Genomic DNA, 22,098 nt, shown 5'->3' with positions numbered 1-22,098 from the left:
TTACATCTGCCTTTGTCAAATGGTCGCATGGCGGGCAGCAAGAGAGTCAACCGCTTTGTCCCCCTTCTTTCGTTATTGCATTGGTTAATCCGCTGGAGCACGACGGATTGTTTGTCGGGTTGTAAATGGCCAACCGTGGCTAGCATGAGAAGAATGCCGCAGAATTCCGCCTCCGCTGGAATAAATGCTGCATCTTGAAAGATACTGCAATTTGCAAAAGTATAGCTTGCCAATTAATAGATCTTTTGCTGTCCATTTTGTACTTTCGTCTTCTTTGGCAATTGGAGCGCTGTGCTACGATAAAGTGCCTGCATTTCGTTGTCTCTCCTGATATGGAAATGGACTAGTTCCCCCTTCACTGATGACTCGCAATCTTTGTCAGGCGCCATGTTCCTCTGCGAATAAACAGAAATTTTGACCTTTCTATTTGCTTTCATGATGATCACGATACAGAGCATTGCTCAATTCTTTCTCGACGTCTTCCATCCTTTGTAGCTCTAACCTCTTACACCCTTTCCGAATCTCTATTCACCGGACATCTTGAACCCTTTGTAGCTCTTTATGCACCAGCAGACGTCTTAGATATTTCCTCCTATTTGTTACTCTTTATCTAGGCGACAATATGGACTGTGACGCACTGCAACTTGATGCCTTGGTAAAAAGTACATAAGACAGGCCATTCCGTACCTTAACAGGAAATTTCTCTTTTCCCATCAGCCTATCAACCACCACCCTACTCGCCAAGCCTCTCTCCATTAGCAAATCATTGTAAAACCACATCAAATATCAAAAAATGTCTGAAGAGCAAATCACACAAGTTGGCCCAAGAAATGAGGCCCGCAGCGCGTCGACAGCGTTGCAAAGAGTCATCAGATCGACTGAGGAAGCAGAGTTACCACATCAGCTGACTACCCTGGAAAGAATCAAGGCTATTCAAAATGAGATTTCTAGGATCCAAACCACCAATAAATGTCGAGATAGCGAGGCTAGGCTCTATATGTCACTAGCATCGCTACTAAAGGAACTTGGCAACGAACGCACCAAACGCACGAAAGGCAGCGACCGCAACGACCACACCGACCGCAACGACGGCGCCCCAGAGGTTGAATTGGCGGGCAAAATAGCTCAGCTGTGCAACAGCCGCGAAAACGCAGGAAGATCTGAAAGTACAGGCAAGTTCGAGCAAGAGGCTTACGACAGGCTTCTGTGGTTCTCAACTTCGTGGAACGAGGTCGACACTCTGAGGGTCACAGGTAAAGCTGAAGAGGGCCGCCTTCTGGCCATCGAGCTCTTCAATGTCCAGAAGAAATGGAAGTTTACCAGTTACCCGAGCGAGATCTGGAGGAAGCAAGGGAACTGTGAGGTGGTTCTTAAACTCGAAGCGGATTGGAAAGAGTCTTTTAGCATAGCTGATAGGCTTATGGCATTCGAACTGCTAGATGCGTCTGCGGAGCAAAAGTCAAGATAAACCCGCACTATAGCCTGTTGCTATTCCAACTATGCGAGGTTTTTGGCCAGCTTAAGAAGATTCGTTCCTGACCATGGTCTTTTAAATCTGGTCATCTTATAAGCTGGGTATACGTCAGGTCGCATGTACGTACACAGGCTAACTAGCGAGCATGTTAGAAAGAGACTATGTAGCGGATTAGTCAACTTGAGCTTCATTGGGGAGAACAATTAGAATGATGCGGGCCGTTTTACTCTTTATATACATAGACAAGCAAACACAATATGAATGAGAGACACGAGTGCTATACATATTTGCTTCTTGATCCGGTGATAAAATGGAGTTGCGACGGATGCAGCATCAATAAACAAGATGCCATCTGTCAATTAAATTATGCTGTAGAAATTTGAATGTCAACTTGGCGGCCATGCATCTACTTTAAAGGTGGGCACTGGCTGGGAGCAAAGTCTCCGGGTCAAGCTGGGTCGAAGTTCGGCCAATCTCGTTCACAGCTCAAGATGCCGTGTGCGGGAAGTACGCGGCCGCGGCAGATATCACGACGCATTGCCACCGTCGATCAATGGCGGCAGCATGAGAAAGTCCATCAAATATCACTTTCACCATTGCTTTGTTAGTCATACCTCACATGCATTTTCCCTGCGCGCATCTGAAATTTGTTGCTTGACTGTTGTAAGATATCGATGCGCCTGAGCAAGAGACAGACAGCAATGCCCGAGTCGCCGCCTGGTTTCGTAAACCCCAACACAGATCGAGGGCGTGCAAAATTATTTTCAAGATATTTGCGACGGCTTTTCAGCCAATATGAGGCGTAGAAATATTATCCCAAACAATTCGGCATCTCGACTTTGATGAAGGGGCGCGGCTGGCAGGGAATTCCGGCGTCAGAGGATATGAAACCTTGTGCGGCAGTGTTTGACGCGCGAGTGTGGATTTGGTCGCCGCCTCAAAAGAGCAGTTTTTCATATTCCCCGAGTTTCAAGTCGTCTGAAGCTGCGAGATGGAGACTGGGTGAGAACAGTCCCTGCAATCCATGGCACAAGAGAGCGCGAAATAGTATTTTCGTTGGCTGTAGATTACAGCCACGTGGCCGGAATCATCGTCATGAAACGATCAGATCCATGTTTTATTGGGATAGCATTTTCAGGAATTTATAGAAAATCTTTCAAGTGTGACTGTGGGCACTTGCGACGATCGAGTAGTCTTTCATGCCCGCCTCCTACTATGCTCTGTCGAATAGTCAGCCACCGGATGGCAGAACGCTTGTCTCACGTCATCAGACTTATTGGGTACATCAGATGATATTCCAACAATCATTACGGCGAATTGCCAAGTTCAGCTCCAGTTCGAGACATATTTCCGCTCACGGCTCTCGCCTGCATGTCTGCGAGGCCCTAAGATCGCTGCGACCCTGACCATCCTAAATCTAGTTTCATTTAATCAACTGATAATACGAATACCATTTATAATGACATGAGACATACAAGCGCCCGTTCTCTCATCTTTTCTGGATTGCGTGCTTTAGGAATGTCTGCGAACGGCAGTGGTGTCATCATCCATTGTCCTACTGAGAAGGCTATCAATGGCGTGATTGCCTCGTGGGATAGCATCAACAACCCACACACAGCACCAAAACACGGAGTCACACTAGGCAAATTGTACCCAAAAAGATCGGTACTTTGATAATCAACCGGTGAGAGTATGCTTACATCAGCTAATGGAATGTAAGTGCGCGACTGGGGCGATCGTGGGCAAATTTCGCAATCGTATGTGGCACGCATGCCATTGCGGGGGAGAGGCCCTGCCGTCCGAGTTTCGGCGTCCCGGTGCCTGAATTTCGTTGTTGGAAAGGAGGTATATAAAACGTGAATGCTCCCACTTGTTTTCGAAAAGGACCTTTCTTAGAATATTGTAGCATTATAACCTTTGTCAATATATCTTTCACACAGACTGCAGTCATGGCTCCTTCTCTGACCGAAACCAAGACTGTCTCCGAACAGAAGCCTCCGCAGCCATACAAGCTACACCTTGGCCAGTACAAGGAAATTGATGCCGTGTTTGTAGACAGAGCCGCCGAGGAGGGCAAGACTGGCGAGCCTCCTGCCAAGGTATGTCGCCGACCCTGCACCGGCTAATTGACCCTTCCTTGACTAACACGACTTCTACAGTACCCTCACTACCTCCCTACCTGGGATCGCACACAGTCCTGGCCTCCTCTGGAGCCGTACGAGCACTACGAGCACGGCAAGGACGCCGATACTTCATACCCCAACCTCTTCCCCGAGGGCAGCGACGTGACCGAGCTCACGCCCAGCATCGGCAGCGAGGTCCGCGGCATCCAGCTGTCGGCCCTGACCGACAAGGGCAAGGACGAGCTCGCCCACTACGTTGCCACGCGCAAGGTTGTCGCCTTTCGCAACCAAGACTTCGCCGACCTCTCCATTCCCGACGCGCTCAAGTACGGCGAGTACTTTGGCCGCCACCACATCCACCCGACGTCGGGCGCGCCCGAGGGCCACCCCGAAATTCATCTCGTCCATCGCGGCGCCGGCGACAAGGGCCACGAGACGTACTTCCAGGCACGCACCAGCTCCGTGGCCTGGCACTCAGACATCTCGTACGAGAAGCAGCCGCCCGGCACCACGTTCCTTTACATCCTCGACCGCCCCGAGACGGGCGGCGACACGCTCTTCGTGGACGCCGTCACGGCTTACAAGCGCCTCAGCCCTCTGTTCCAGGAGCGTCTCCACGGCCTCCGCGCGACACACTCGGGCATTGAGCAGGTGAATGCTGCCGCTGCCAGAAATAGCATCAAGCGTCGCGAGCCCGTGGTCCATGATCACCCCATCGTGCGCACCCACCCTGCAACTGGTGAAAAGGCCCTCTATGTTAACCCTCAATGTAAGTTAATTTTCTGCAGCGAGAAATTTTTGAGGTAAATGATGATTTACTAATCATTGCCGTAGTTACCCGCGATATTGTCGGCTTGAAGAAGGAGGAGTCGGACACACTGCTCAAGTTCCTCTACGACCATCTCGCATACGGAGCCGACTTCCAGGCCCGCGTCAAGTGGGAGGAGGGCACCGTCGTCGTCTGGGACAACCGTGTTACACAGCATACCGCGATTGTGGACTGGGAAAACGGTCAGCGTCGTCACCTTGCGCGTCTAACTCCGCAGGCCGAGGCTCCATTTGAGACGCCGTATGTAGCACCCGAGTAACAATGGCACTTGAGATGTTCCTCAAGCATGCTGGAGGCTTCCAAGCTCAGTTAATGATATACGCATGGCATAGTCCAGCCAATATAAATATACGATGAATCTTAAATAAAAGTCTCTCACATTTGCGTCTAAGAAGTGCACACTTTGCCTCGCGTGGTAGTGGCTGGGCTGTTCGTGGCTTACACTACTGCTTCTTCGACGCGCCGTTTCATACTGGAGGACCAGGGCTGAGAAGAGAGTGCAGCGTGTCACATCTCTCGTATCAAAACCTCCTATAGATGGTCACGTTTTGAGTTCAGCATTAGCGAAGCGCAAGCGGAATAAATGTGGTCACTGTCCCGGGGTTGAAAAGATCAAGTGACTTGTGTGCTATTGTACAACTATTATGCGTGATTCCGTCGAAGGAGATTGCCCAATGCGTGACTTTCCCCTCCTGGACGTGGCTGGCTCCTCAGAATCTTTGAGATCGCCATCTCAGCACTCATTCCTGCAACTTCCTCAGCATGCGGCGCCTCATTGCTCAACAGCACCTGAAGCACTATCGTAGCGTCCAGACGTGTCTTGTCGTTGCCATCGAGTGACTCCAGACCGCTCTGCATGGCGAGGTCCATTGGCGTGGCACCCTCCTTCGTCGGGGCCTTTAAATTCTCGAGTTTGCATGTGTCATGCCCAGCCAGCCACATGAGCATCGGAACATCGTTGGTCGCTGCGGCATAGTGCCATATGTTGCGGCCCTCGTGATCTACTGCCGTCGTCTTGGCGCCGTGCTCCTTGACAAGCATCGCGAGGGTTTCCGTGTCGTTGCACAGCAGAAGCGGGGTGCGGCCCATGTGGTCCCGCGCGTCCAAATTGCCGCCGGCTTCGACAATGACGTCGGCAAACTCGACCAGACCATCGCATACGGCGTGGTGAAGCAAGGTGCCGTTGGCCAGCCCGGTCGGAGAAGGAGCATTGGCGTCAAAGCTGGGGTGGTGGATGAGCCGCCGGAAGCAGATGATACTGTCGTCGAGAAAAGCATCCTTCAACGCTTCTTGGAACTCGGCATCTGTAATGTCGACTTGGCCGGAAGCAACACGAGCGCCTGCATTGATGAGAAAGGCGTCCTGGATGGCATCAATGAGGGCCTGCCTGTCCCTCTCAATGAGATTGAGTTTGGACGGGGCAAGGACCAGATCAAGGATACTGCTCAAGATCTTGGAAGTTACCGTGGGGTCGGTTGGCTGATAGTAGGAAAATTCATCATCGTTGATCAAGTCAATGACAGCCCTGACGTCGCCGCCACCTTGCAAGACATCCTTCAGCAGGCTGTCATATCCTGTCAAGACGGTAGCGCGGAACGCAAGAAACATCAACAAGCGTCCCATCCGGCCCGTCGACTCGTAGAGGATGCGCTTTCGGCGATGCAGCTCCAACAGCCTCCGTATGATTGGTAGCCGACAATGCAACTCTGGATACTGCAGATGTATCACTTTGTGCCATTTTTCCATGGACGTTCTGCAAGTAAAGATCTGGGGCCCAGCAAGTGCGCAGAATAGAGGCGACGCCGCGCGCTCCCGAAACATGGCGCCTGGCGCCTCAGGCTTTTCCATCAGCTCGAAGCATGCCGGTTCAAGCCCCAGGGATGCGCTAATGTGCAATGGGGAAAACGTTCCGTCATACAGAACATCGGTGAGGTCGAGAATGGCATCATTCGATGGAGATTCGGGACCGTATATATCTGGATAGGTTTCGCGAGCGTACTCAAGCGCCCACTGCATAAAGTTGAAGTGGTTGCCAAAGAGCTGCCTCGCGGCCGGGCCAACCGTGTCCCAATACCGCGCAGCGAAATGCGGCCATCTTCGTGCGGCCGTTGAGTACTCTGGGTTGGCTTTTCTGTATCTTTGGAGTATGTTTCTCTCAAGATAAAACTCCTCGGGCTCTCTGTTCATTGCGGGGTCCAGCAGGATTTGCAGCCATGTCGCGACAACATCTGCTGACGGCCTTTCGGCAGCGGCCTCTGCAGGTTGTATCTTGTTCATCGGGACAACGGAGTCATTTTCCAAGCTATCAACGACCACACTTGGTTCGAATACATCCTCCTTTTCGCCCTTTTTAGTCTCAGCCATCATCTCATTCGCGTCCAGCGCATTGCGCGGCTGGCATTAGGGGTCGGATACTTGTACTCCGCCGTCGTCCACATGGGCGCACGCGAGGAAGGAAAAGTAAAGCTACGGATTTTGCCTTGGCTATTCAAAGGGCAACCAATAGTGGACGGCGTTGAGCGGCGTTGGTTGTCCCTGGTCGATTCGTTGATGAAGAGCTGTTCTGAGAATTTATTGCGGCTGGGGCTTTCGTGCAGGATCTTGGCACAGTGCAACATGGTGGTGAAGAGCCCGCGCACTGTGAGAAATAGCGGTGGGCGACTGCTGTTGACGAGCATCTGCAGTCAAGATTGGGCATTCAATCAATTTTGCCAATAAGGATTTGTAATTTCTTCACCACACAGACTCCTTGCATCAAATTATTAGCCGTACAGCACTGTCCGCTCATTTGTGTGCACAGTGGTCAGGAACTCGGGTCTAGTTTGGCGCAACAATACCCCAGGCACCGAATGCCACTCACTGGATGACATCGCTAGCATCCACAGGGAATAGATTTATAAGCTTGCCGATAAATCTTGGACAATTAATTTCGTTGCCTACGCTAGTGCTATTAGTTTGGCAGCCTCAAGCCGCCACGCCGGCACTAATTGCCGAGTAAGCTACAAACGACATCTTTAACCACCTGTCCTTTTGTCGCAACTTCACTTCTGGGTGCTTATAAAATAATGGAATAGGCCGGCTTTTTCCTTCTAATTTACAAGGGCCAGGCAATTGCTATTTCTTCTCTATTTTAAAGCTCCTCTAGCTGCAAGTGCTTTAACATGGCGAGCGACTATGTACTAATTCCTCATTGCACTGTTGATGATGGTGTGGGGTTATCACAGGCCAAGACTGAGTCCTTTGTTAAAGAGCCTTGGTGGACCAGCGAATTCCCGCCTGATAGACAGGAGACGATTCTCGATTCCATGATTCTACGAGAGCCCTATAATCAGCTCACGGCAAGGAACATCCGCCGCCATCAAAAAGTCATTCACGTTCCCACGGGCGAGATTGTCGGCTACTCGCGATGGTTTGTACCCAACCCAGACGACTGGCTCGAGGCGCAGACCCCGGCTGTTAGTGAAGAAGAAGAGGCTCACTGGAAACTGCAATACAACACGGCTTATTGGCATTTCGTTGAAGATGGCCAGGGCACTGACGACCATGTCTCTGCTTGGCGGGCGGCTCATACCCCTACTGGCCCGGTTATCAGTGCGTTCTTGTTTACCCCCGGATCTGCCATCGTGCACGGCCGCCCTGTACATCTGCAAGGCTAGCGCAACTGACAATGATACAAACTGCAGGTCTTGAATATCTCTGCTGCAAGCAGTCGCACCAAAAGCGTGGAGTGGCTTCGCTGCTCATTAGGTCCGGCTGCGAGCAGGCGGACAAGCTCAAGTTGCCCATAACAATCTACGCCATGGGGGAGAAGGCTAGGGACGCCTACCTGAAGCATGGCTTCCAGCAACTGGCAGAGAAGCACCAGGACCTGCGCCCGTTCAGGGATTGCGTGTACCACACTTATTGGATGGTCCGCCACCCTCAGTGAATAGGCCAGATAGGTCATCGGACCAATTATATAACGCTGTTCCAATATTTTTTCCCGTTTCCTCTCTGTGCTAATTTTGTCTTGGGCACCATCGGCATTGTCGGGCACGGCTGCCACCCGCCCTTATGCGGGCAGTGCGGGCTCTGGCGTTACGCGCCGGGCCTAATGCAGGCCGCCTCTTGAAGGTACGAAAAAAACGTCTCATCAGACGACATATCACAGTTACTCAAGAAATCAATTGTCCTCTGACGGTTTGGCTCCATACGAGTCTGCTGCCACCGGATAGCACCAGCCCGACAGAGACGCTCGTCAGGCCCAAGGCTGGCGCTGGTCTTCTCCTCGGCGGCCTCTTCTCGCGTCCAGGCAGCAGCTGGTGTACATCCTGGCGGTTTTCGCAGCTTTAAATGCACCCTCTAGTTATACCGTGTCATGTTACCCGTTGGGGTTACCTCGAGACTTGCCAGCACAGACGTAACCGAGCCTCAGTTACGTGTCGGGCCCCTGCCTCTGTCGCTTTGCCATAGTCACAGGTTCGGAAATTATTGCGGAATCTATAGCTGATTTAATTGGACGCCGCAGCAAAGCCATTTCATTGTACATCTCCGTAGCCTTGCAGCGCGAGGAGGCGGAGCCGATCACCATCTCGCCAAGCTTCACCAGAGAAGTGTCCATGCGACCATCTTCTTGGACTCGCCACCCACGCCACGGTTTCGTGTAGATGGGACGGCTGCATTTCCGCCAGGTCGATTAGTACGGCCGCTATCGACCATACAACCACACTCCAACTTGGACGTTTTGCCGCAAATTGACTTGCACAATTTGGCACGTTCAATACCACGCTACTGTAAATGATCTCGAACGGCTTCGAGCCGGCCTGACTTCAGAAAACCTGTCATAGACTTTTTTTCTCGAGCTAGCTTCAACTCAACGTCAGTGAGACATATATAAAGCCAAAGCCAAGAGGTAATGAATCTAAATATACAGAATCAGCCTAGAAGTGACGTTGGGACCATTTTCCTATCACGACTATAGGATCATGTTGCCGAGCAATCACGAAATGACATTTCCGCAACACAAGCTCGTAGAACCTCATAGATCCCCACAAGCGTAATTAAAAGTATAGAAGAGTAGTCTGCTCATTATTGAAACCTATAGTGGGCATTCTGCTCGCATCGCCGTCCACCCAAACCGCCGGCTTGGCAACAGCGTCTTCCTCTCTCATGCCTAGCTTCGCATTGTACTACCCATCTCAATGGACTTCAGTAGGGCTGAAGTATCGGTCGTTCTTCTCCCACAATGTATGAGCAGCATCAGAGCTCAGCTGGGAAAAAGACCTATGTGGCTTTGCTCATCTGAAGGGCGGCGGCGCCAACTCCCTGTCTGGGTTTCCGTTGTGCTACCCATCTCCCTGTCGGCCTCCTGACGATTGACGTGTCAGCCACTTCCGCCTTTTGACTAAGATATATATCTTTCTGAATTCCATCTGGTTGCGAGACGTATTTGGCTCTGGTCAGTCAGGCTGAGCTCGGAGGTCGTTGTTGGGCGAAAAGCCTGGTCAACAACGCACGCTTCAAATTAAAAGGGCGATTCCCGTGTGGTGAAAGAGTAAGATTTTCGCTTTTATTCATATCGGATTGTCCAATAATGCTCACAGCGCTCAAAGATTTTGACCAAATCCATTTTGCACACTTTCCACCACACAGTTCCCCCAACTCCCTGACAATCACGGAAGCTGTTATACCTGCGCTTGGACCGGCCAGCGCCTTTTCTCGTAAAAGTTCTTGTTATATTCTCACTCACTAGCCAAATTTTAACACTCCACAGCATCGCAAAGTATATCTACCATCTCAACAAAGGCATCCGAGCAGCCGCCACGGATCTAGATTGTTGCCAGAGGCGGCTCTTCAATTGCTTATACAAGGCCACCATCCTCATGAAGGAACTAAATAGCCCATCAGACGACATCACGCCAGATTACATGGATTGGGCCAAGAAATTATCCCTCGATCTTCGGCATCGCATCGAGGTTACACGTGCCAGACTGCCGACGAAACGAAACGGTCGATATCGACGGCGAGACCGTCTGTGGTATGGACACAACCGAAAATCTGTTGCCCAGGCCTTGACACTGTCAAGGAGTACTGGGAGGTTTTCGACCCTTCATGGCTGCTTGAGCGGGAAAGCCGGTGCCAGACGAGGGAGATGCGTGACAGCTGGCCGCAGGCGTGGTGGGGAGAGGGTTCTCCTCTGCCGGAGCCGGAGAGTCCATATATTGAGATCGAGCTGCAGCGAATATGTGAGGTCCAATATCTCACCGAATGAAGGCCAATAAAATGTACATGCTTCTGGCAATTTCCTGGGCTGGAAACGGCCAAAGTGGAAGACTTGTCAGAGTCAATCGCGGCGATATGCTTGGCCTCGGTTGGATTGTCAACAGCTTGCAATTATAGACACTTTTCTCAAGAGAGTTTTCTTGTATCCTCGTTTAGGGTTGACAGCAATGAAGAAATTCATGAAATCTAGGGCAGAGGTATGAAATGATGCTCAGAGTAGTTAGCAAATATGCTGCGTGTTTGCGTTTAAGAAGTATAATACACCACGCCACGTTTAATAGCTGCCGTGATCCTGAATCACCATCTTCCACGGGATCCACGCCCTCTTCCCCCGCCGCGTCCGCCTCCTCGTCCACCTCGTCCGCCCCTGCCACGTCCACCACCACGTCCTCGACCGCCGCCATGGAACCCTCCGCCGAACCTCTCGACAGGAGGTGGAGGGCCACGACTCTTTCGCTCTTGTCTATCCTCCTCACTAAAATCCCACAGATTATCCAGAGCAAGAAGCTGACAGAATTCTGCCGTCTGCGGGTTGGTATATTCGTTTGGCTGATCGTGGACGATTTCGGGTGTGCCCTGCTCATATGGCGGCGCCGTTTGAGAAAAGTTCTCGGGAATCGCGAGCTTGCCGGTCTTGACAATGTTTTCCTCTACCCACTCTCTCTCACGGTCGATGAGAGGGATATATTCCGCCTCACCCAGATCAGCTGACACTCGGGAGGCTGGGTCGCCAATGACAAGTTCGCGGTGGAACACTCGAGTGATGGCGAGCCATTCTGGGTCATATCCTAGTCTGTAGCGAGATGGCAATTCACTTGCCGGATAGCGGGTAGACTCATTGTTGTCAAATGGATGTACTTCGCACAGCTGCAAGAATCGTCGGCCAGGAAGACATTTGTCAAGCGCAAGGAAGCGAACCTCTGTATTCGTGATGCCCGGCGGGACAGGTTGACCAGGGGTTCCCTTGGGTCGTGGTGGTGGTTTTGCGAAAGAGGCTGGCAACTGGGCTAACAACTCCTCAGAGACTTTGTTTGTTTCTATTGGCTCGTCCTTGGCGACTTCCCGCACTTCAGGAGCCGCCTCCGTGCCATTTTTAGGCTGAGAGGGCCCGCCATTGCCAGCATCGTTGTCGTCATCGAGATCCAGGTCGATCTCGTCTGGATTAGCCTCTTTTGGGTTGTTTCCCACCGATTGTTTGGCCTGCGGGGGTACATCATGCGCATCATCATCGCCATCGTCAAGATCCAAGTCGATTTCATCTGGATTGGCCTCTTGAGGAACTTCTGAGGCCGGCTCCTCGGTATCTGGTCGCTCTGTGTGTTTTGAGTCGGATTCCGGTTGCGCGGTGAAGCGTTTCAAGGCAGCAAACTTGACGTGCAGATGGGCAGAGAACCAATACGGTGGACGAAGACGATCGAGAACATATTCTGCAGCCACGTTGCCCAGTGTGCCATCAATTGACTCTTGTCGAAAGTCTCTTTTCTGTTTAAAAAGCCGCTCCGAGTCCCCATGTTTCTCAATACCTCTGGGCCAGTCGTGGCTTAGGCCAATGTCGACCTGCGTACGCAGCAACAGCAATTTGCGGATATCGATTTCTCGCACGTGGTAGAATGACCGCACGTCACTGTCACTGAACGGAAGGCGTTCAAAATGAGATTTCCTATAGTCAAAGCCCTTCCAGATACCAGACATGCCAGCGATGCGCAGGGGGCCGAACCGCAAGACGTTGGCCGCGCCCATGTAGTAAATGTTGGGCGCGACCCAGCCGCCGTAGAAGAGCTCCCAGAGATGAGAGCTGGCTTCGTGGTTTCCGCCGATGAAGATGGTGACATAGGGCGCCTTGCGCACGCCAGAATAGTAGTCGGGAAAGTCACCAAGCTCTCGGTACTTGACGGGGCAAGCCATGACCGCAAGATCTTGCGCGTGGCGGACAGACTGGCAGCAGTTAGCCAGTCATGTTTCAAAAACCATCATTGATTGAAGAACCATGTATTGCTTACCTGAAAATCTCCGCCAATGATGAGGAGATCGACAGTATCCCACTTTCGCTCCTTGCAAGACCGCTCAACGGCGGCGTAGATGGCGTTGAGCGTGCCGTGGCCCTGCATCAATTAGTCGTCGGGTCGGGGGGGTTTGACTGGCCAAACAATTACTCACGCATCCCTCTACGGCCACCCGCACTCCGCTCGATTCTAGCGTAGTTGAGGCCATGGCGGATGAGAGTCGATGCCCTCGCGGTTGCTGGAAGCACGTTTTTCGCGTTTGAAGCAGCACCAGCGACAGCCAGTCTAGCGCCCGCTTTGGTGGGTGCCCGCGGCAACTGCCACTGACGCACCGTGGAACATTTACAACGTCAATATGGAATTTGGTTCAGAATGCGATAGAATGCTGACATAAAACACTATAGCTGCATTATCGATGCAATCATTCTATTCCGGCACACCATTTCAGATGACCAATGCCTAGTCATGATTACGGCCGTGGAGCCACGCCAAGCAGCCGGAGCTCGCTAACAAAACCCCAGAGGCCTTAAATAGGTAGACATCCGGCGCTACCCATCCTACCAGCCCACGCCTCAACTCACGATAATAACAAAATTGCCTCACCTTTACACAACCCCCATACCAGCGGCACCTCCGCGCACCATCATCCACCATGCCCGCCGCCGCAAAGACCATTGCCCTCGTCATCGGCAGCACGCGGACACCCCGCATGGGGCCTCACATCCAGAGCTACATCCAAAAGACGTACCTCGACCCCATCGTCGCTTCCTCCCACCCCAACATCCGTCTCGAGACGGTCGACCTGCAGGCGCACCAGCTCCCCGTCTTTGACGAGCCCATGCACCCGGCCGGCCGCCCCCAAGCCGACCCGACATCCGCCTACTCCCACGAGCACACGCGCCGCTGGTCGGCCCTCGTGCGCGGCTACGACGCCTTTGTCTTCTTCACGCCCGAGTACAATGGCAGCATCCCCGCCGGGCTCAAGACGGCCATTGACGCGCTCTTCCACGAGTGGACCGGTAAGCCCGCGGGCGTCGTCTCGTACGCCGGTCGCGGCGGCGCCTCTGTCGCGGCGCACCTCCGCACCGTGCTGGGCGTCGTCGGCCTCAAGGTCGTGCCCACGACCGTCAACGTGCCTGCCGGCGCCAAGACGCTGGCAAGCTTCAACGAGGGGGCCAAGCCCCGCGATGAGGACCTGGAGCGCTGGGCAGAGGCCAAAGTGGAGGAGAACAGCAAGGCGCTGCTGAGCGAGATTATCGCACAGCTTAATGAGACTGAGGCTCAGTAAAACCTGGTGTCTTGAGGAAAAGATGAAATCGCCGGGCTTTGAGTGGATCCTCAAGACATGACTTCGGTTTTAGAAGAGGCTCAATCTGATGAGATATATTAGTATAGACTTTCAAAACAGAATGAATATATATACATACACATTGCGGTTCAGACTGACAAGTCTTGGCGCACCGTCTGTACTCATTATTCGGCGAAAAACACACACGTGCATACAAACCCGCGGTAGTTGTGTCATTTCTTATACTTGATTCCATTTCTGTCTCTCATCTCATTTTCATTTTTGTCCACAGTAGGATACTTCACGTCATGTTCGAGCGCACAACTATCCTACCTCGTCGTGCATGCCGCGACCATGGCGGCTGTCTCAAACCCTGCTCTCAGGTGAGCTCAAGCTTCTCAAGGACAGACCACACACCGTATCCGAACATGTTTCCATGACTTATATATTGTTTCTGCACTTGCACAGCCACTTCTTCCACAGCGCGTGCGGCCAAAGTGGGCCGTCCGAGTTCGGTCACAGCGCAGCGCAGCGCAGCGCAGCGCAGCCACCGGAAAGGCACCGCGCCGGCGTTGCAATGCACATCTCTGTTCGTGTTGTGTTCCGAGACACAATTCTGGCGGGCCATAGGGAACTGCGACCCGACAGCATGCAAGGCGCCAAAAAGAGCAAGCCCAATAGCCCAATTCGGTTCAGCCTGCATGGTAGCCTGCCATTGCCACTGGTAGAGGGGTGTTGAACCTGAGACAAGGTGTAGTTGAGGAGCGGGGGTGGAAAGAAAGTTCCGTTTCGGTAGTTGGCCGGTAAAGTTCGCAAGAGCCAATAGTGATAGAGTATGTAAAAGTCTCTCAGAGCCAACTAAGACTAATAGAAGATTTATAAAATATAAAAAGTCAAGATTTGTATCTCCATAGCTTTGCCGCTCCGGCTCCAAAGCAAGAGTCGTTGTAAAATCGTCGCATAAGTCGTGCGTCCAGAAGATATTGGAAGCCCCCGGAAGATGAAGTAAAAATTAAAATACAAACGTCATCACACCATGTTTCTCATAAGTTGGTCGATATTAAATTTCCAAACCGAGCCTGTTTCTAAGTGTCATGCGCAGAGACTCTTTGCACATGACCAGCGAGGACATGATCATGCCGCTGAAGCTGAGCGCCTTCTCGTCCTTGATGGTCTCTGTGCTTTCCTTCTCCGCCTCCTCCTTGGGAAGCTTGACAGGAACTTCGTCTGCACGGGGCTTGCGGCCATAGACGATGTACCTAAACAAGAGATGAAACGGTTAGCATTTGCCTTCATCATCAGAGTTTGCGACTAGAGCGCAAACGACGCTGTGGGACACACTAGGCCATGTCGCCAGCCAACGACTCAATGCAACAAGGCAGAATATAAAAGATGGAAAACTCACTTTTCATAGTATGCGTGCACGTTGGGGTCCTCGAGAGTTTTGCGGATACGACGCAAAAAGTCGTCGGCCTCGTCCGATGTGTAGCCCGCGGCGAGGACCAGCTTCTTGAGACCACCCACCAGAGCGTAGAAGTCGTGAAACATGAAGCGGCCAATCTCCTTTTGACGCTCGTCCTTGCACCACTCATTCACTGGCGCGGGAATGATGGTCTCCACCACGTCGACGAAGCCGGCCTCTTCGAGCCAGCGCTTGTACTGCCTCGGCTTGGCCATGTCGCGGCCGAGCTTGCGCCCGGCAGCACGGCCGACCTCGCCCCATTCCTCGAGCGCCGTTCCGTCGATGCTGCCGTCGAGGCTCAGGGCCTGGATGGGCGTGTCAAAGATTTCAATGTAGCCGCCCTCGTGCAGGTTGTCGCGCGCCTTGCGGAGCACCGCGGGCATGTCATCAAAGCACGTCACCATGTAGCGGAAATAAGCATAATCAAACTTGCGGCCATAGTCCCAGTCCTGCTTCTCGACATCGTGCTGGATGAATGTGCAGTTGGGAACGCCTTCACGTGGTTGGATAGCGCTCAGATCGCTTCCCAGGACCGTGCAGTCGGGATGCTCGGTGGCTGTCGCAAATTACATGGTCAGCGCTGGAACACGCCCAGAAAAAAGATGGGACGAAACAAAAAAGACACTAGAGCCAAACAAAGGTATTGTATAATTTTAAATCCACTCGGAATGGCGAGGCGAAAAGGGGAAAAGGGCCACTACTCACCATATTCTGTGGCCCAGATGCCGGTGCCGGTGCAGACATCGACAACATCTTTGGGGTTCTGCACGGGTGCAAGACCCAGCTTTCCTTGTTGGATTAGGCGTACCATGCGGTGTTGGTGATCTACCGAGACAACTTATCGTTAGTAAACGCCACGCTGAAAGACCCGCAGCGCCAGGTCTGACGTACCCAGCCGTTCGTGTTCCTCCTGCGAGTAATTTTGTCAGCCAAGATAAAAGGAACAAGGGTGACGGGGGGGCAGCCGAGGGCTACTTACAGGATCATTTGGTAGATAGTAAGCTGTTGGGGCAGAGAGAAATCTCGTCAATACAGAGGCCTGAGAAAAACCGTCGTGTCGAGCACCTACAGCCGGCGTTGTAACCGTGATATGTCCGTCCGCACTCGGCGATGGCATCTCGAGCAGCGATGGCCTTGGATCTGAAACGGCCAAACAATTTGGGGTTAGCCATCGGTGCGCCGTTTGCAAAAGAAGGCGATGATGCTCACTTTGGAAACTCGACTTCGCCCGAGTTTTGCTTTGCCCATGTCTCGTCGACGATGAGATGTGAAGTGTCGTAGCCTCGAAGGACGGACAGCTTGGCGCCATCCGTATGCGCAATTTCGGGCGCAGTCATGTTGGTTGGTTCCTATTGAATCTCGGAGGTGTTTGCAGGTTTAAAAGAACAAAGAAGGTGGTCGATGTCAGTGTGAGCAATGAGGAGCGGTCAGTTCGAAGTAGCGTAGAGGCGGAAGGAGGAGGAGGGAGCAGATGCAGTCGCCGGCGAGAAACCAACCCGCGTCTTATTTGTATATAATTCACCACCCCACATCAAACGGCGAACAAAACGGACAGCGAGTCTGTTTTATTACCCGAATCGCCACTACCATTATGCAAGAACACCTGGCTCAGGCTCAGGGAGCGCCGGCGCTCGCTCGCCCAGGCCGCACTGACAAAGGTGCCACAGTCCATGTGGCAGGGGGTGCGCGTGTAGAAGGATCGTCAGTCCGAATATTGGGAGCCCATTTGCGTGGGATGTGGAGGCAAGACGTAATTAGAGCAGTATAGTTTGCCAGCGTAGTTGGAAAATGCGCCACACTGTATTTTTTATTTTTATTTACTTAATTTGCTGTCTCTCTTTCGTCGCTGTTCCTTGGCTGCCATGCTTCCCCATCCAGCGGACTCGGCACCTGCACTACGACATTGCATGGGTTAGGGGGGGGGGCCGGCTACAGCACAGCATACATAACGCAGGGCGGGAACCAGAGGCATGACAGAAAAGCCAATACCAAGAAAATAGACCCAGGGCTAGGCCAGCTCAGCTCATCGAGGCCCGACTCGTTCGAGGGGCCGCCTTGTGGAAATCAACGCGTTTCCCATGTCGGTGAAGGCCGTGTTTTTTAGTATCAATGCAGTGCCGGTAGGGGGAGTGGGCCGAGCAATCAGGTTCAGCCAAAAAAAAAAAAAAAAACATTCGGGACTCGTCCGAAACCGATAAAAAAAGAATAAAGAAGAAGCGAGGCCATGAATCAGAAGAGGCGATGGACATGGGGGGGAAAACAACCAATTAAAGAACAAATGAGGAAACACCGTCTCGCAGCTGGCGGGGTCTGATTCGTTATCAGCGTGAAACAACGGACCCTTTTGGCTTCCTGTCAAAGTTCTGTGCGACGACACGAACAACTAGACATCCTGTTGTGAGCCGTCCGAGGACTCCGAGGGCTGGAAGAAGAAGAAAGAAATCGGTCGTGCGCGTGATAGAGGCTTTTCTTGGCCATAGAACGATTATTACATCAACGGGGGTTCAGATCTATATTGCAATTCAGAGACATTTATCTTGCTGTGTTATATCCTAGTTCTCCGAGGCGTTAACAAAGGCCGAGCTATATACTTCCGTATAGGCCCCCAGATACCAAGCAAATATTTAGCGTGCTGACGCAGACCGTGTTCTGCCCCCCCCCCCCCCCCCCCCCCCTCGAAAAGATGGAAAGGAAACTCGCCGACGACGCTGCCACGCTGCTTCTCGAATGACCATCTTTTTTCTTTTCCTTCTGCGACGGAGTGCCGATCCATAGTATAGTGGTGCCCCAACTACCGGAGCTAATGCACGAGGGCCAACGCCACCACGACACACTACCAGTACTCAGTCCATGCTATCCGTACGCACAGCCGATGCCCGTCTTGCCGTGTAACCACGGGGCCACGCCCAAGAAATTGGGAGCTGGCGGGAGCTTGCTAGTTGGGGTGGGACAATGGCCACGCAGACGGGCCAAGCAGACGGATAAAGAGAGCCAAGACGCACCTCAAGACCTATTTGCCATGCCGAGCAACAATTGGCACCAATTAGCACCAAAACAGCAAATTGGCGCTGACTGGGCACTGCTAGCTAACTAGCGCCTCCTTGGAAATCACACCCATCTGCGTTGGTGGTGTGCTTGTACGTGGCAATGGTGGCAATTGTGTGCTGAGATGGAGCCGAGCCCACCCCCGTCGTCGGCTGCCCTCTCACCTCTTTTCCTGTTCCCCATCCCCCCTCAGGGCAGCCGCCATGACGTCGCAATGGGCTAGGCTGCATGGAACAAGTTGGTCGGTGGTCCGACAGCCTGGAACTCGGGCTGGCCTACTGCGACACAATGCTACCCAAACTGGCAAGCTGGCATTGTGTTGGTTACAGCCTGCTTTCTAGCGTCCAAGATGCGAGAGCCACTTTTTAGACCTAGACAATTCGCGGGGGTGGATTTCAGGCCAGTGGCGAGAATCAACACAGAATCCTTGGACAGGTAGAAAAAAGGTCGAGCATCAATAACTGAATTCGACGCTGATTGGGACGAACAGCCAAGAGTTTCTGTACGAGCAGCTGAGAGCCTCGCAAAGACGGTAAAAGCCGCAGTTCTCGTAGTAATACGTATCCACTCAAAGGATCCAATCGCCGCTTACACAACCTCAGGGGCGGTTCAACATCCACGCCGCTCCGCCGCTCATAGTTCTGACTGCATAACGTTTACCGCACGACACATGGCGTCGATCAGCCCTCTCAGTCCGAGCTGATACGCTGACGTGGGCAGCATGGCAGACCGCTGCCCTATAAGAGCTACCCAAACGCCACTGCAGCAAAGAGCTCTGCGAGCCACGAGTTCCGGTGCAGCTTACCTAACCCTCACTTCCGCGGAGCCGCGGTAGCACAAGGGTCACATCACAAACAAAGACTCACGACCAAGACAGGGCAGCACGTGAAGCAAGGCAAAAAGGAAAAGTAAAGAAATGTCTCCCAGCAGAAAAAGTGAACACTCAATGCACAACTGAGCTACACAGAGTGAGCGGGATGTCAATCTTCCATCTCTAATAGACGTTCGACCCACGGAGGAGTTGCAGGGAAGAACGTATATGCTGAAATGGTGCGGTCACATATGCAGGTATCGTCGAATAAATCGAGTTGGTCGTCACGCTTCGATTCGGTCAGTCGTCAAAAAAAATAGTCGTCTTCATTAATATGTACCGTGAGGCTGTTGCTCTTGTGGGTTGCGCCAGTACCCCCAACGCCAAAATCAAAGGGTGCCATGACCAATAAACGCCTACCGTGTATCGAAATAAAATCATTTGTTCATGTTGCTCCTGCCATTACCAAGTCAGAATCCGGCCAGCTGGGGGGGGGGGGGGGGGGGGGGGCTGGGCAGCTTACTGGTCCAAGCCCAGGTAGTCTGCCGCCGCCAGCAGCTCGAGGCAAATCTCGACGGAAATCTCCATGTCGGGCACGTCTTCGCTGTTGCGGTATCGGTACCAGTAGTGGAAGTATTCGACCACCTTGTCGAGGACCACGGCGCTGTCGGCGGACTAGATTAGCTCCACGCCCTTCACTCCCAGAGGAAACGGCACAAATTGAAGAGGGGAGGCAACAGTCGGTTCAAGTGTAGTTGAGAATCACCCAGAACGCGCCGCCGCCAAAGACGAGATGCCAATAACGCGGCTGTTCTGTCAAGGAAAAAAGCTCGGCGATGCGACGCCTATATCGTCATTCCCTCCCCGCCTGTTCGTGGGCAGATGGTTGCACAACATGTTGAGCTTACCTCATTTCGTGAAACACGCAGCGTGCATCCTTGGCCTCAGCAAATTGGCCTGCAACGAATTGGTCTCTGGTAAGCATTTGATCTGCAAGCATCGACAGGTCGTGTCTGCAAGGAAAGCCACTTGGCCGACCGAGGGAAAATTCGATTCACGCACTTCTAGGCTCGAGCATGCCCTTGATGATCGGGCTAATCATGGTTGCCTCGCGCAGCACCACAAACTCGAAGCCGTCACCCGACACGAGAGTGACGTACTTGCTGGGAGTCTGCGTCGTCGCCATGCTGGGCCAATGGGTTGGGTGCAGCGGCAATGGCGTCGAAGACTTTGAGGAGCTGTGCAGGCGTGATGATGGAGACGGCAAAATTTGGCTGGCCGGGCACGTCGTGAATTTTCGTCTTGAATTTTCGTGGTGGTGCACGGACCACCACGGAGCTATCTGAAATGGGACGACGGCGCGACAGCGTCCTGCATGGGGCTATTGTACAAACATCCTTTCGCAAGCAGAACGAATAAAGGAATTTCGCCAGCAGCAAAAATGGTACATTCAAGGTCCGCGAGAAATAATCATTGCATCAATCGTAGTTGAGACCCGTTCTCTCGCCCCAACCGTTACCACCGCCTCCGCCTTTGCCGTTGCCTCCCCGCTGTCTGTCTTGCGGCAAAATTCAGGACTCGATCTATGGGGTGGAAGAGCAAAAACATTTGTTCGCGGGTCGGTGTGGACGTGTCAACATCAGGATGCGGTCGTACTGTACAAAAATGTATCCTGCGTCTGAACCAAGTTAATGTCGCAATCAGCAGCCAAACTCCATACTGGCAAACGTGTTTCTCAGGCGCCGCCGAACATCCCCTTGTTTGAGCCGAAGAGAAGTGGACGTGATGAGGCAGGAGCACCGAAGAATGGCGAGGAGGGTTTGGGCTTTTGAATTTTGGCTAGATCCTGGTTGGAATGGCACCCTCGGCAGATCAGTTCGAATGCATCTGTGAACTCAGCGTTGAAAGACATTTTGCAATAATTATTTATCCATGACTTCGTGTCACGAGGGAGCTTCAGGGACCCTTCCGGGATGGTTGAAGCTGTCTGTTCCTGCTCTTTCAGTTCCTGCATTCTCTTGGCGCGCTCGGTCTTGAGCTGCGAAGCATTGCGCGCAGAATGCTTCAAAACGGCCAGGAGAAACTCTGGCACGTCGCTAATGTTGGAGAGAAGATCATCATCCATGATCTCGTCAATGTTTCGAGCGACCGAGGCAGATAGCAAGTCCATGACGTCTTGGCTGGTCGATACGGTATGTGCCAAGCGAATCGCAGCTGGCAGAGCTGAGCGTAGGTCACTACTGTCTTGGTGCTTATCGATCAGTGCTTCAAGTTTGGCTCGCGACGGATTCATTAGTCTGTCCACCTTAAAGCGGGACGCAATCTCACGGCAATGAATATGGCCCAGAAGTTCCGGGCGTACATTTCCATCTTGCTGGGAGCCTTCCTGGCCTTCCTGCTTGGTGTTTGCATAGTCCCCGGTGTACAGGAATTGGACAAAACTTTCGACGGTTGGTATCTCAAAGCCGTGCATGCTAATTGTGTCAGACACTGGTTCCTGCGCAAGTCATGATTCGTAAGTATCTAAGGCGCCAAGTCGTAGACCGTGATCGGAACAAACTTACGGCCAATCTGACTTTGATGGTGCTGTCCAGGACACTAGATTGCGTACAAACGATGTTCTTGTGAACAAAGAACGCCTTATCGTTACAAACGAATTTAAGATCGCTAAACTCGCCAGACCTGATCGTAGCCAAGATGCTGGTGAAGTGTGAGTCTGCCATTGAAGCCGGAAACAATAGTTCAGTGATGCTGGGAGGAAAGAAAGATGAAAAGAGATCTTGCAAGGGAAGAAGTTTCGAT

The 22,098-nt window shown here is 52.5% G+C and overlaps 9 protein-coding genes across 9 annotated transcripts; 4 read left to right on the top strand and 5 right to left on the bottom strand.

The window, feature by feature from the left end:
* Positions 1-793: 793 nt before the first annotated feature.
* LMH87_012347 (uncharacterized protein) lies at positions 794-1,468 on the top strand (the record flags this gene model as incomplete). Its single annotated transcript, XM_056201639.1, has 1 exon — positions 794-1,468. One exon carries the CDS (start codon positions 794-796, stop codon positions 1,466-1,468), a length of 675 nt encoding a protein of 224 aa, XP_056053372.1.
* Positions 1,469-3,423: 1,955 nt separating this feature from the next.
* LMH87_012346 (uncharacterized protein) lies at positions 3,424-4,685 on the top strand (the record flags this gene model as incomplete). Its single annotated transcript, XM_056201638.1, has 3 exons — positions 3,424-3,573; positions 3,634-4,366; positions 4,432-4,685. 3 exons carry the CDS (start codon positions 3,424-3,426, stop codon positions 4,683-4,685), a joined length of 1,137 nt encoding a protein of 378 aa, XP_056053371.1.
* A 383-nt stretch (positions 4,686-5,068) lies between these two features.
* On the bottom strand, positions 5,069-6,793 carry LMH87_012345 (uncharacterized protein; the record flags this gene model as incomplete). Its single annotated transcript, XM_056201637.1, has 1 exon — positions 5,069-6,793. One exon carries the CDS (start codon positions 6,791-6,793, stop codon positions 5,069-5,071), a length of 1,725 nt encoding a protein of 574 aa, XP_056053370.1.
* A 794-nt stretch (positions 6,794-7,587) lies between these two features.
* Positions 7,588-8,354, top strand: LMH87_012344 (uncharacterized protein; the record flags this gene model as incomplete). The annotated part of the gene is made up of 2 exons (XM_056201636.1): positions 7,588-8,017; positions 8,110-8,354. 2 exons carry the CDS (start codon positions 7,588-7,590, stop codon positions 8,352-8,354), a joined length of 675 nt encoding a protein of 224 aa, XP_056053369.1.
* A 2,630-nt stretch (positions 8,355-10,984) lies between these two features.
* Positions 10,985-12,898, bottom strand: LMH87_012343 (uncharacterized protein; the record flags this gene model as incomplete). The annotated part of the gene is made up of 4 exons (XM_056201635.1): positions 10,985-11,554; positions 11,606-12,622; positions 12,688-12,789; positions 12,845-12,898. The coding sequence occupies 4 exons, from the start codon at positions 12,896-12,898 to the stop codon at positions 10,985-10,987; spliced, it is 1,743 nt and encodes a 580-aa protein (XP_056053368.1).
* A 444-nt stretch (positions 12,899-13,342) lies between these two features.
* LMH87_012342 (uncharacterized protein) lies at positions 13,343-13,978 on the top strand (the record flags this gene model as incomplete). The annotated part of the gene is made up of 1 exon (XM_056201634.1): positions 13,343-13,978. One exon carries the CDS (start codon positions 13,343-13,345, stop codon positions 13,976-13,978), a length of 636 nt encoding a protein of 211 aa, XP_056053367.1.
* Positions 13,979-15,038: 1,060 nt separating this feature from the next.
* Positions 15,039-16,777, bottom strand: LMH87_012341 (uncharacterized protein; the record flags this gene model as incomplete). The annotated part of the gene is made up of 7 exons (XM_056201633.1): positions 15,039-15,237; positions 15,384-15,996; positions 16,146-16,265; positions 16,332-16,350; positions 16,420-16,442; positions 16,510-16,580; positions 16,650-16,777. 7 exons carry the CDS (start codon positions 16,775-16,777, stop codon positions 15,039-15,041), a joined length of 1,173 nt encoding a protein of 390 aa, XP_056053366.1.
* A 2,956-nt stretch (positions 16,778-19,733) lies between these two features.
* Positions 19,734-20,482, bottom strand: LMH87_012340 (uncharacterized protein; the record flags this gene model as incomplete). Its single annotated transcript, XM_056201632.1, has 4 exons — positions 19,734-19,752; positions 19,820-19,960; positions 20,205-20,253; positions 20,359-20,482. 4 exons carry the CDS (start codon positions 20,480-20,482, stop codon positions 19,734-19,736), a joined length of 333 nt encoding a protein of 110 aa, XP_056053365.1.
* A 549-nt stretch (positions 20,483-21,031) lies between these two features.
* On the bottom strand, positions 21,032-22,019 carry LMH87_012339 (uncharacterized protein; the record flags this gene model as incomplete). The annotated part of the gene is made up of 2 exons (XM_056201631.1): positions 21,032-21,793; positions 21,861-22,019. The coding sequence occupies 2 exons, from the start codon at positions 22,017-22,019 to the stop codon at positions 21,032-21,034; spliced, it is 921 nt and encodes a 306-aa protein (XP_056053364.1).
* Between the last annotated feature and the right edge of the window lie 79 nt (positions 22,020-22,098).

This window comes from Akanthomyces muscarius, chromosome 4, assembly GCF_028009165.1.
Source record: "Akanthomyces muscarius strain Ve6 chromosome 4, whole genome shotgun sequence".
In the NCBI taxonomy this organism is placed as follows: domain Eukaryota; kingdom Fungi; phylum Ascomycota; class Sordariomycetes; order Hypocreales; family Cordycipitaceae; genus Akanthomyces; species Akanthomyces muscarius.
The sequence above is the reverse complement of the archived record's forward strand: the minus strand, read 5'-3'. Positions and strand labels throughout refer to the sequence as shown.